At 36.9% G+C, this 14,537-nt stretch overlaps 2 protein-coding genes across 4 annotated transcripts in view; one reads left to right on the top strand and one right to left on the bottom strand.

Moving 5' to 3' along the window:
• LOC127443011 (receptor-type tyrosine-protein phosphatase mu-like) overlaps window positions 1-14,537 on the bottom strand; it is a 384,365-nt gene that overhangs the window by 242,660 nt on the left and 127,168 nt on the right. For all 3 annotated transcript variants that reach the window (XM_051701475.1, XM_051701476.1, XM_051701477.1), the window contains exon 3: window positions 8,851-9,125. In XM_051701475.1, coding sequence (XP_051557435.1) covers window positions 8,851-9,125 — 275 coding nt within the window. The remainder of the gene's footprint in view (window positions 1-8,850; window positions 9,126-14,537) is intronic.
• LOC127443052 (yjeF N-terminal domain-containing 3-like) overlaps window positions 1-14,537 on the top strand; it is a 479,510-nt gene that overhangs the window by 422,228 nt on the left and 42,745 nt on the right. The window lies entirely within an intron of this gene.

The following is a 14,537-nucleotide window of genomic DNA, read 5'->3' as shown; positions in this document are numbered from 1 at the left end:
GAACAAGGCAAGACGAGAAGAAATAAGACGAGATAAGAAGATGAGAAGAAAAGAGATGACAACAGAAGAGACGAGCCAAGAATGAGACAAAACAAGACGAGAAGAGACAAGAACAAAAAAGACGAGACAAGAATGAGACAAAACGAGAAGAGACGAGAACAAAAAAGACGAGACAAGAATGAGACAAAACAAGACGAGAAGAGACGAGAACCAAAAAGATGAGACAAGAATGAGACAAAACGAGAAGAGAAGAGACGAGAACCAAAAAGTCGAGACAAGAATGAGACAAAACAAGACGAGAAGAGACGAGAACCAAAAAGATGAGACAAGAATGAGACAAAACGAGAAGAGAAGAGACGAGAACCAAAAAGTCGAGACAAGAATGAGACAAAACAAGACGAGAAGAGACGAGAACAAAAAAGACGAGACAAGAATGAGACAAAACGAGAAGAGAAGAGACGAGAACCAAAAAGACGAGACAAGAATGAGACAAAACAAGACGAGAAGAGACGAGACAAGAATGAGACAAAACGAGAAGAGAAGAGACAAGAATGAGACAAAACGAGAAGAGAAGAGACGAGAACCAAAAAGACGAGACAAGAATGAGACAAAACAAGACGAGAAGAGACGAGACAAGAATGAGACAAAACGAGAAGAGAAGAGACGAGAACCAAAAAGACGAGACAAGAATGAGACAAAACAAGACGAGAAGAGACGAGAACAAAAAAGACGAGACAAGAATGAGACAAAACGAGAAGAGAAGAGACGAGAACCAAAAAGACGAGACAAGAATGAGACAAAACGAGAAGAGAAGAGACGAGAACCAAAAAGACGAGACAAGAATGAGACAAAACGAGAAGAGAAGAGACGAGAACAAAAAAGGCAAGAAGAGGAGACAAAACAAGACGAGACAAGAAGAAACAAGACAAGAAAAGGAGATGAGAAGAAAAGAGATGAGACAAAAAAAGAAAAGAGACAAGAGAAGAAAAGACAAAGGAAGAGACAAAAAGCGAACAGAAAATCAGAGATGAGAAGAGTACACAAAACAAGACAAGATGAGAAGAAACAAGACGAGATAAGGAGATGAGAAGAGATGACAACAGAAGAGACAAGAAAAGACAAAACATGAAGAAAAGAGACAAAACAAGACAAGAAGAGAAGGGTTGAGAAGAGATGAGAAGAGATGAGAAGTAAAAACAAGAGACGAGTCGAAAACAGAAAAGACAAGGTGAGAAGAGAAGAGATGACAACAGCAGAGGTTAGAAGAGATGAGAACAAAAAAGATGAGAAGAGACGAGAAGAAACAAGATGAGTAAAGAAGACGAGTAGAAAAGAGACAAAAAGAGAAAAAGAAAAGAGACAAGAAGAGAAAAGACAAAGGAAAAGACTAGATGAGACGAGACGAGACGAGAAAAGACAAGAAGAGCTGAAACAAGACAAGAAAACCAGTGGAGAAGAAAACAAAAAAGATGAGATGAGAAGAGACAAAGCAAGAAGAAATAAAATGAGATGAGACAACAAAAGACAAGACAAGATGAGAAGAGAACAAAAGAGAAGAGAATAGAGAAGATAAGAGACAAGATGTGAAGAAATGAGATCAAAAGAGATACAAGACGAGTGTTGTCTACATCTGAGTAATAGAGTATTCTTGTGTCATTTGATTCTATTCTATTGTATTCTATACAATGTTGTATATTGAACATTGTCATTATTATGTTTATTAGAGAAGACAGAGAGAAAGACTGTGTTCCTTATAGAGAGAAGTGTTGTATCTCTCAAACACACGTCTGAACTTGTACCGGCTGGTAATTGGCATCTCTGTCTCAGGATGGCGTTTACACTGTCGCTCCTCTCTAATTCAGGGGAAATTAAGACTCACATTATCATTAGCGTCTAATCGATTACACGGGGCAGATGATGTTTCTTAGCACTTAATCGTACTGATATGTTGACTTCTGCAAAAGTAATGAGGCACTGTGTCCCGGTTTAAAGATTATGAGGATGTGTTTGGATTCTACACCAAAAAGTGGATGCATGAACACTAAAGGCATGTCACAATCAATTAAAAGTTTTGATCAGTGACCTGATAGCTCCAATTAGTGAGAAGCCTCTGACCGTGTCTTTCTAGTCATAAGAAAAACATTAAATCAGGCTTATAATTACAAAATAATACCAGGTGGTTTCAATCTGACGATCACTTATGATACTGTGCAATCAAAGCCAACTATAATTATCTTGACGTTGCTAATTAGACACAAATTCAAGAAGTGTTCTTCCCTATTCTTATATCAGGGATGTGAAAAAAACCTGTTCTCTAAAAGTGCATGAAATCTTTTAATTTTAAGGCAAAAAGATCTTGAGTAATCAAGCTATAACTGTCATTCAACATCAAATCATTTTATAAATGCAGATGAGAGTTGTGCGGCCAAATACTCACAATTAAAATAAATGAAAGCCACAATATTTAGTGTTTAACTGATTTTACCACTAGTAAAAGGGAATTCTTTGTTAAGTACGAAACAATGTACACCTAAACACTTAGTGGTAAAATCACATAAAATAATAATAAAAAAATATATACATATACACATATATGCATATGTATATATTTTTTTATTATTAGGATTCCCCCAGTTGGAGGAAACATATTGTTTTTGTTAGTATTCTTCTGATTATTATTATTCCTGTAGCTCTAAATTGCCCAATAACTCAAGATCTCCTTGGTAAAAAGTTGTGAAATTTGGCACATTGATACTACAGGCCACGAGTAACTACCACACCAAAAATGGCCCATGTGAGCCTATAGGTGGCGCTACAGGCCACGCCCCAATTTGTCCATTTTCAAAGTGATGCCATTTCCACCCCATAAGTCCAACATTTCTGAAACCTGGTATATATGCCTAATTTCTCATGAGGAACAAAAAAGCCTCTAGAACCCATAAAGTCCGCCATGATGGATTTTCCTGTACAATACAAATTTGTCCAAAACTACAAAAATCTACTCCTCCTGAACCATAGCTCCAATTGACTTGAAACTCGGTATGTATGTGTAGGATACATGTCTTTCAATTTGATATTTAGCACAAATGAATACAATACAAAATGGCTGAAAGGTGCGCATTTATGTAAATGTCCACATTGTCTCAATATCCATATGTCCAAAAAATCTAATGCCATTTTGACTAATATTTTTTCCAACCTAACAGGCTTCAAGATGACATCACTCTGAAGTGCTGTGCAAAATTTCACCTTGATATGTCAAAAGATGATAGAATTACAGTTTACTATTATTTATCGCTAACGCTAAAATAATGCTTTACAAATCCGCTAGTCATAAAACCGATACTTTGATTCAATCACCAGTTCATATGAAGACTCTTGCAATGTTTAATAACAAATTAATGAAATGTTGTGTACATGTGTGAAGTACATGTCTCTACCATGCCAATTTTTACATAATTTGCCATTTTGAGGAGGAATCTGCATTGCTGCTTACAGCTATATTTATTATTATTATTATTATTAATTTATTTTTATTTTTATTTTTATTGTGTACTTATAAAAAAATACTTTGATAAACACTTTGGAAACATTATCAGAAAATTATCAGAATGAAATAATAATGTTATATATATATATATCAAATATTATTTTTTTTTTGTTGCTTATTTTGGTAAGGCAAGTCACTTATTTTAAAATCGGTTTTCCAGACAAGTTTGCTTGTTTCTGTTGCAAGATCAGGCAATTAACCATTATTAACTGTTCTTTTAATTAGTTATCATGGAAAGTACACCACGGAAAGCCAGAGCCGGAACGAAAAAATACAGTTTCTGCAGAACACGGCAAAATAATAAAAAGATTTCATTTTAAATCCCTGTTAACAACTGAATGCAGTAATAAAGTATGTGCGATCACGTCTTTGAATGCGGCTCATCCAATCAGAATTGACAGTCTGAACCACCTGCTTTATAACTATCGTAAACTCTCTTACAGGGTATATACAGATGGCAACATTTTCAAACAACAAATGGGCAGCTTGAATTGTCAGTTGTGTGATGTCAGATATGTAGGCACACATTACATGTTTAACCGCTCCCATTGCAGGAATGCCAGCGGTCTGTGTGGGATATTCCCAAAGACAAATGTTCCGGATGTTTTACCATGAACACGAGTAAATGGAGAACATATTTCAGGCTGTTGAGGTCAAAGCCACAGACAGACAGACAGACTCACTGCTTTTCTTAGTTTACCACAGTATTGTGTGCGAGTTACTCAATGCAAATCATTTTCTTAGTGAGTATTTTTGCCTTGTTTTCCTTGAAAAATATCAAAATATTCTTAACCTTTTAAACTCTGATGGTGTTTTGAAAGATTTCCTGTTTCAGCTGCATACCCAAAATTAAAGGCTTATAACTCGACAAAAAACAAAAAAACAAAAAAAACAAGGAGGGTCAAGTGTTTGGTATCATTGTAAAGAAAAATATTACATTTTTTTATGATATAGATTATGATACATTCTGAGACTCTTGAGAAGTAAAATGACATTAGATATTTTGTCTTGTTTTTAGATAAATGTAGCAACATTTTGTAATTTTTATGCTTATAACTAGGAAAAAAACTATTTGCTAATGGGGTAAAAAAAAAAAGATTAAGTTTATTTTTTTTTACCCCATTGGCAAATAGCTTTTTCTTGTTTTAAGCCTAAACCACACCAATGTGTGTTAGATTTCTCTAAAAACAAGATAAAATATCTTATGTCATTTTACTTCAAGTTGTTTTAAGGATGTTTAGATATCCATACCGGAAAATAAGACAAAAATACTATATATATATATCAGTGAACAACAACTTAAATTTGGGTCTGTTCCTCACATAAAGCTAATGTATGCCTTTAGAAGACTTAGAATATAGTGCATCACTCATATAGACTACTTTAATGGTAATTTTCGTGATACGTTTAGAGTGCTTTATGGAGTGGTTTTTATCCAAATCCTCCTTTTTTGTTCCAAGGAAGAAATTCTTGCTTGTAAATATGCTAAAACTGAACTTTGCAAATGAAATTAGCACATGTAGTCGAGGTCTCGCGGTTGTTTTCTCTCGAATCATCTAATCAGGCTCGTGTGCAGTGAGTGTCTCGGTCAGGTCTCGATGTGACCTCACCGCCTGCCTCCTCACAGTGACTCTAATGGAATAATTCACCACTGCACAGTTTCTCCGCGAGGGGTCACGGGGTCTCGTTCCACCAATTAACACGAGGCTCCGTCTGTGCTCATGTGAGCGAGTCACTAATGACCAGAGTGTGTGAATTCAGACCTCTCTCTCTCTCTCTCTCTCTCTCTCTTCATACAACTCATGTGAAAACGAACCAGTCAGTGGATGGACAGAAAATGAGATAGATTTTTTATTTTTCTCTCTAAAGGGTCAGAATGTCATAATTATTTATTTGTAACTAGTAGCACCTAATAAACAAGCAAACAATATATAATTTTCAAGAGCAAATAGTTTTTCTAAAAATGTATGTCCTCATATGTGGACAGTGGGAATAAGTTGTGAAATTTTAAATAATATGATGCTATAGAAAGTCAGATTTTAATTAAATAGTTTATTATGTTTCCAGGAGTGTTGATTATTCATGTTTTTGAGATGTTAATCAGAAATTAGCATAATTAATTCTGATTTAAAGTAATGGTCAGCATCATCCAATCACTGTCAATCATGTTAAAATAAAATGATACATTATAAATTCTGAATCTATGTACTGATTATCATTGTCACATGTCTGTCAAACATGTTGAGTGATCCAAACATCATCTGCAGCCTGAAACTGAACTTTTGATCAGATTTTAGGAGTGAATGCACTTAACTGCATAGAGAGCTATAGGATGCTCCCTTGCTCCCTATTTAGTGAATGACTTAACCTCCAGTGTGCTGTCTGTCTGCACTGGTCTCAGAACAGTTTGAAATGCACCTTATTTTCATCCTAACTCCATATAAAGCCTCTGAAAGCAACAAGAATTGACCCATTTATTCTCAGTGTGATAATACACAGTAAATATAGGAATGCATTTATTAATGTTAATGAATAGAACCGTATTGTACAGTGATAACAAAATTAAACATAACACAATGTATATTAAAATGAATCTAAATGACCCACAGATGAGTTAGAGTTGAATAAAAACAATTCTACTTTTGAGGCTATAATGTCGCAAAATCCACGTATGTGGACATCATGTTTATCAGTGTGCTGACGTGCAAAAAATGAACAGATTTTTTAAAGCGGCATATCAAATGAAACTAGAGACTCTACTCTTTACAACCAAACAGATTTCAATAAAAAAACAAAGATATTTCTTATCAATGGCACTTATGTTGGCACTGCACCCGTAGGAACACTTTAAGGAAATCGACAGCATGCTGTTGTGCCACGTGACTCGGTGCAGCAGAAGTTTAACCCTTAAATAACAGTAAAGAGTCTTGTGAACAGTATTCAGTCGGTTTTTTATTCATTTAAATTATGCATTGTGTATAGAGAAGCCAAAATACAACATCAATGCATGTGGACGCGGGGTCGAATGAGGTTAAAATAGTTTGAAGTTTATACAGGTCCAACTGTAAGACAGAAAGTCAAATGGACAGACAGTCCGATAGACAAAACTCAGACAGGTTGTCAGTGCATTACTAATGGGTTGCTAAGGTCATCTGAGTGGTTGCTAGGTCATCACTATTGTCTTCTGGCTGGTGTTTAGGTGTTACAGGGTCAGAGTTCCCATCCTTTTTGAATACTGAATCTCCATGACTTTTCCATAATCCATCTAGTATTGCTGGATAGAGTTTTGTAAAAAAAGTCATTTTAATTCAGACTAATTCACTAATGAATCATACAGACTGATTTGTAATATGTTTTGGCCTATTCATTGACTCAAAAGAACGATTCACTCAAAAATTAAAAAATTAAAAAAAAAAACAAACAAAAAAAAAAAAAAACAAATGAGACAAATTTATCTTATGAGATCATTTTAGGCAGAGGAAAACTAGAAAAATTTGTATTCTGCATAGAAACTTCCATAAAGTTGATACATTTTCATAACATTTCCAGACCTTGAAATTACAGGTTTCAAATTCCCTGGGTGTTTGTTGTTAGGCATTTCTAGGTTGTTCTGGTTGGTTTTTAAGCTGTTATGGATAGGGATGTGCAAGCGTAATCGACTAATCGAGAACTCATTCTGCACCAACTAGTCGACTATTAAAAACACTACAAGGATATCACAAGTTGATTTTTCTTCGCTTATTTTCCTGCCGTGAGCAACGCTGAATTATACTGTACTTTCCCACTGAATCTCTCACCAAATCTCGCAGTTACAGTTGAGTCCACTGGGGGCGCTGTGGATGCGTGTCGTTGAGGTGTTGGATGAGAGAAGAAGATATGATGCCGTCGGTGCTCTTGAAAGCAAAGCTTAGGCTGTTTCTCAATGTCAGTTCTTTTTGTGATCTTACGTTCTGGTGGACTTGTTTGACGTCTTCACCCACTTCCAAAAAAAGAAAATAGTTAAGAGGCTGCTGAATCTACATATTGCAGCATATCTCAAAACTTGCATAGAAGCGTTTTATGTTCTCAAGTCTTCAGAGTTCGTTCTTTCAAGGTAGTTTGAGAAGGCTGATTTTCACGAGAACAAGAACACATTCGTAGCATTGAGAAACACCCCTAGTGTAGCACAAGTAATACTTGTAATATTTAGGTTCTTATTGAATTCTACTCTATTGATATTCAGTTCTTGTTGGAGTCATGCAAACCAACGGACGAGGATCTGCTGTTATGCTGAAAAAAGAAAGGAGAAGCGGTACAAGAAACTCGGAAGCTTATCAGACCAATATGTGTATGTGCATTGAATCTTTCACCATTTGTTTGTACATGCACAATGTAAAATGATACAAATGTGACGGCCTTTATGTAGAGTTTATATATGTGCATAACCCTAATGCAGTCAGTATTGCTTTCAATGTTTCCCAGCTCCAGCTGAGTGCAAATGCATTTTATTTTCAACCTTAAAGAAATGCATAGTTTGTTTTTTGTAATGCTTGTGAATCAAAAGTAAAATAAATTTCATGTATGTGTCATACTATTTATTTTTAACTCGTTTTTGTTTTTGTGGGATAGAGTACTCGACTACAAAATTACTCACTGTGAGACAACCGTAAAAAAGAAATAGCAACTCGAGTCAGAACAGCCTGAAGGTCTGTGCTAAGTTTGATGGATATAGCTTGAATGCTCTGGAAGTCTGAGCTTGCTTTTAAGGATATATAAAATTACAGTATAATGGCTTTGTAAAGCAAACTTTATAAATGTTGTTGCAAACCTGTATGACTTTCATCTGTGGGTTGTGTACACCACCGGACACGAACACACAGAGAGATAAAAGCTCCCAGACTAGCTCAAAAGGACATTTATTCCTTGAGTAGACACATTTTTATTAACTTCATCCAAATTTTAGTGAACTTGGCCAGTTAGCTAGAAACAACTTAGTTACTTTGGCGTGGCAAATTGACAATTGTGAGTCGCCTCGTACTATAATCATTCCACCAGCATGATTGAGCATGGATAGCTAAACGTGCCGAGAAATACGAGCTTAGAACGCTTTGTTATCATACCGTTCCTCACCGTGCTCGTGACCGTTCGGCAAGATGGTGGAAAAGCACTTTTTCATCTTTTTTTCCATACAATGAAAGTCAATGGTGACTGAGGCTTGTGGCTGATGTCATTCTGTTATACAGGTTTGGAACAACACTAAAGTGAGTAAATGCTTCTGGGTAAACTATCCCTTTAAATCCAGCATCCGAATGCACTCTTACCTGGTAGAAGTTTGGCCAGTAGGTGCTGATGGCGAGCTCGACGTGGTTCCAGTTTTGGCTGACGGGTCCGGAGGTGTTCCACACAGGTAAACCCATGGGACTGTTGTTCTCTTTGATGTAAATGTTCAGATGCCCTGGAGTGCCGCCCTCTCTGCCCGCCACATAATACTGAAATATCACGCAGTGTGTGTCGTTTTCTTTGAGCTGTGGCGTGAACAGTAAAGCCTTCTGACCGGCAAAACGACCCGATGAATTCACCATCATAAACGCTGAACCTGTAAGAGAAACCACAACACAAACATGCAGTAAGTTAACATAAACAAGAGATATCATGTGAGCCCTGATGTATGTATTATCAGATACATTTCACCACACTAACTCTTGATATTTGATTAATCTTAACACCATACAATGTACTGTTTATGAGAACATGTGGAATAGATGAATGTGTTTATCAACACGCTAAAAAAGCAGTGTTGTCAGTAATTGATAAGTGAAGCCACTTCATTAAGGGAGCAGCTAAATTCATCTTAATTAGCATTGCTAATTAATGTATATCTGCTTCAATCAAGCTTCAGCCAAATTCAACACACACACACACACACACACACACACACACACACAATTACAGAGACAGACAGAAGAACTCCACTAAAGACACACACACACATTAACCATAATGCCAAACATATTTGCTCCAAATTAAAATAATTAACTGAGAAACTTTTGTTTATAAAATATTTAACTTATTGTTTTTTCCAAAAATTGGCATTACCGCATGAATATTGAATATGATTTATTTATTTTTACTTTCCAGCAAATATAACCATATTGTTATAAATACCGTTTCTATGATATAAAACTGCGTATACCAACATATACTGTATACACTCACTGAGCACTTTATTAGGTACACCTGTACACCTAATTATTCATGTGATTATCTTATCAGCTAATCCTGTGGCAGCAGTGCAATGCATAAAATCATGCAGATATGGGTCAGGAGCTTCAGTTAACCCTTTAAGCTCTGATGGTGTTTTTAAAGATTTCCTGTTTCAGTGGCATACCCAAAATTAAAGGCTCATAATGACAACAACAAAAAACAAGCAGGGTCGAGTGTTTGGTTTCATTGTAAAGAAAATGTAACATTTTTTAACAATATAGATTATGATATATTCTGAGACTCTCAGCCTAAGAAACGGATGAAAAATCACAAAAACAACTGAGCCAAAAAAAAAAACAACTTCTTTCTTATTTTTCTTATTTGACATTATATATCTCTGGGTGTAAATAAGGTGGCTCGGAAAAACTGCTTTTGGTTTGTTTCCAATCATGTCAGCTGTATCTGAGAAAAGTTTTGTCTTGATATGACAAAGCAATCAAAAGTTATAACATTACAAATATAATTTATCATAGTGTCCAAAAACATCTCCAAACAAATAAAACATAATAATTGTACATAAGAACTAATTACACATGCAAACACAACAATGACTAAAGGTTTGTATAGCATGCAGACATGATTTTAGTAATGAGATTTCACAGAATGAGTTTCATTTCGATGTTCACATCAACCATCAGAATGGGGAAAAAATGTGATCTCAGTGATTTGGACCGTGGCATGATTGTTGGTGCCAGACGGGCTGGTTTGAGTATTTCTGGGATTTTCACACACAACAGTCTCTAGAATTTACTCTGAATGGTGCCAAAAACAAAAAACATCCAGTGAGCGACAGTTCTGTGGACGGAAACACCTTGTTGATGAGAGAGATCAACAGAGAATGATCAGACTGGTTCGAGCTGACAAAGTCTACGGTAACTCAGATAACCACTCTGTACAATTGTGCTGAGAAGAATATCATCTCTGAACACACAACATGTCGAACCTTGAGGTGGATGGGCTACAACAGCAGAAGACCACGTCGGGTTCCACTTCTGTCAGCCAAGAACAGAAAGCTCACCAAAACTGGACAGTTGAAGACTGTAAAAACGTAGCCTGTACTGATGAATCTCGATTTCTGCTGAGGCACATATAGCAGGGTCAGAATTTGGTGCCAACTGCATGAATCCATGGACCCAACATGCCTTGTGTCAACAGTCCAGGCTGGTGGTGGTGGTGAAATGGTGTAGGGAATGTTTTCTTGGCACACTTTGGGCCCATTTACACCAATCAATCATTGCTTGAATGCCACGGCCTATTTGAGTATTGTTGCTGACTATGTGCTTCCCTTCATGGCCACAATTTACCCATATTCAAATGGATACTTCCAGCATGATAATGCACCATGTCACAAAGCAAAAGTCATCCAAAACTGGTTTCATGAACATGACAATGAGTTCACTGTTCTTCAGTGGCCTTCCCAGTCACCGGTTCTGAATCCAATAAAAGCTTTGTGATGTGGTAGAACGGGAGATTCGCAGCATGGATGTGCAGCTGACACATCTGCATAAATTGTGTGATGCAATCATGTCAACAAGGACCAGAATCTCAAAGGAATGTTTCCAACATCTTGTAGAATCCATGCCATGAAGAACTGAGGCTGTTTTGTCAGCAAAGGGAGGCCCTACCCAGTATTAGTATCATGTTCCTAATAAAGTGCTCAGTGAGTGTGTAATTTGGTCACACATCCAAACCTTAGATACTAGGTGAGTTGGGATGCGGCCATAATCAATGTTTCTAATCAAACACACATACACACACACACACACACACACACACAGTCTTTTGTGTAGCACCGGAAGATCTGACCCAAGTTCTGCTGGATAATTATCAAAGACAAAGGTTAATATTGTCTCATCTGCAGATAATAACACACAGAGATGAGATGATATTGACAATACTGTCTGTTTAAAGGCCAGAGCTTGTGTTATCTACTGTCTAACACACACACACACACACACACACATGCACACACACCAGATACCAGAGAGAGAGAGAGAATGACCTTATGACCAAAGAATTTCCATTTAATATATTTCATGATTATACATGCTCCTACATTCCTGTTGCTCATCTTGTAGATATTGCTCTAATTCTTTAGAGCTGAGCATAACTACAAATGATATAGTTTTGGTTACATTTATATCTACAGTATATTAATATTCCCTAAAGGTTTTATTAATTTCCATGACTTTTCCAGACCAGCCAACCACAATTTCGAAATTCCCTGCGCTGCAAAAATGACACTGTTCCAAAATCTCACTGCCCACTGTCTACATAGAAAGCTGTCTTCTAAGGCATCATCTGAAGTGAAACACTGATCTGGCAATCAATTGTGAGTCGAGTTGCTGCCTATGTAGGAAGTTTCAAATCAATCACACACGTGATGCTGCCATACTGTAGATTTTGGCCCAAATTATTTATCTTAAAAGGCAGCATAATTTTACTTTCAATGTAACAATTTGGGAACTTGTAAACACGACTTTGGCCCTATTTTCACTCGGTGTTAAGATGCGTTTTGGGCAATCCGTTTGAAATGCGATGACGCTAAAAACAGGTGTAAACATGCTTCTACTTCAACATTTAGAGGTGGCCTGAAAGTGGTTGAAAACGCATGTGACCACATTGAGCTCGTAGTGTCAACGCAGTGAAGCACCGCCTACAGACCTGTCAATCAACCGATGCACTAAAACAGGGTTTCTCAACCAAAGTGGTTCGCGGATCATTGTCTGCTGGGTCGCAAGATCTTTTCTGTTGTGAGTACACATTAACAATTAGAAGGATAGAACTACACATTTGTAATGTTTGGGGCAACAGTGACCTCTCTTGTGGAATCGTGTTAATATCTCCAGGTTTACGTAAACGACTGTAAGTAAGAGGCTGCATTTCTCTGACGTTAATTATTAGCAGTCCAATCACAATAATCCATCAACGATACGAATCATAGTAACGTAGTGTTGCATGCACTAGCTCCATGCATTACCGTAGTTTGAATGCAATCCAATCTCTGGACATCATCAGTTCAGAGCGGCAGTCCCAAGTAGGGTTGCCACCCTTCCCGTATTTAAAGATGAAATTATGCGTCCCGTATCGAACCAATACGGGACACGATTCGTCCTGTATTTAAGCTGGGCCGATGGTGTCACCGCGAAATCGTTGAAGATCGTTAATATAACCTTGATATTCATTGGAAATTGTGCCTAAGGGAGCGATTAAAAGATGTGATTTATTATTTGATTACAAGTGACTTATCTGTGTGTGTGTGTGTGTGTGTGTGTGTGTGCTGTGTATTTTTCCCCTCGGAGCTTCTCATAGGTAAGATGTGTCATGCTCGTCAGCTGTGCTCATTGAGCCTCATTCATGAAACTTCTGTAAATATAAGAGTAAATTCATAGTAATTTACGTATTAAAATGGACCTTCCCAAAAACTTTCTGCCAGATTCACAAACGCTTCGTTCTCCCCAGATTTGTTAGTAAAACGTATGTTAGTGAATTCCAAACATTCGTAAATAGGGGGCGTGTGCACGTTCATTCACAATTATCATAATCCACGGCCATGAAAACACCATATAAGGAAGTCACCAGACTCGCTATTAAATGCTGTTTACATCTATGCAGAACATTAATGAAATCGATGAATGGTGCATTCACATCGTAAAATTCTGAATTAGCAAAGACAATCGCGTCTCAAAGAAAGTGACTTACTCTCATCACGTGTTTTCGCTGACATCAGAGGCTCTTTTGTGATCAAACAGTTCAAGAAGTCAATCAAAATGGTTTGACATAAGTTTAAATAATGGGAGGAGGATGTCCACCATCATTAATCTTCTCTGGTTCAGTTCGCAGCACATCGCCAGCATCATTTGTGAAACTTGTCGGGTAAATCATGACGGAAGCAGTGATATACTTACAACTGGAAGAATCTTCAGAGAAATTAATAGAATGCCTGAAGACGTTCTTTGACCGAAACGTTGTAAGATTTTACAGATTTACAAGCTATACGACAGAGTGCAGGCTTTTTCTACTTTCTCGCCATTGTATTGTGTACACACCTGCACCTGATGTGTTTATTTATAGGTTTAACAGCATTAGCATTGACCGTACGTTATCAACTGAATGTGAATTTTACGATGCCTATATTAAATTATGAAACCTAAATTATAGAGCTCATATAAAATAAAAACTGTCCAACCATTCACGTTAGATGGCATGATTTTATTTTTTCTCGAGAAAATTAAATGCAAACTGTGTCTTTCCAAGAACCTTTGACCCCATGTCAAGCAATTCTGCTGGAAAAATGATAAGCAGATTTGGGAAAAAAAAAAAGAATTATACTTTGAGAAAATTGATTCAAACAGTATTTTTCTAATTAATTATAAACTATGGTTTAAAAAGAAAAAGTTTTTTATATACATGTTATTTTTTTAAAGTTAATTTCACTCATTTAAATATTAGTTATTTTTTCATTAATTATTTAATTTCACTTTGTGGCAGGGAGGAGGGCGTGGCCGGGTCGTGATGCTGCACACCCGGCCCTTAATCAGGCTAATCAAGCCCTCGAGAGGGATAAAGGCGACCGGAGACGGTAGTTCGAGAGAGAGAGAGTTATGGGCAGCTGCCCTGCATGTGTTTATATTTGTGTCTTTTTGTTTTATTAAAAGATTATTTATATTGTCAAGCCGGTTCTCCGATATGCTGTAGTCTGGTCCTCGGCCACTCCACCCTCTAGTGGACGACAGTTGCGCCT

The sequence above is a fragment of the Myxocyprinus asiaticus genome, chromosome 6, assembly GCF_019703515.2.
Source record: "Myxocyprinus asiaticus isolate MX2 ecotype Aquarium Trade chromosome 6, UBuf_Myxa_2, whole genome shotgun sequence".
NCBI classification, from domain to species: Eukaryota; Metazoa; Chordata; class Actinopteri; order Cypriniformes; family Catostomidae; genus Myxocyprinus; species Myxocyprinus asiaticus.
The sequence above is the reverse complement of the archived record's forward strand: the minus strand, read 5'-3'. Positions and strand labels throughout refer to the sequence as shown.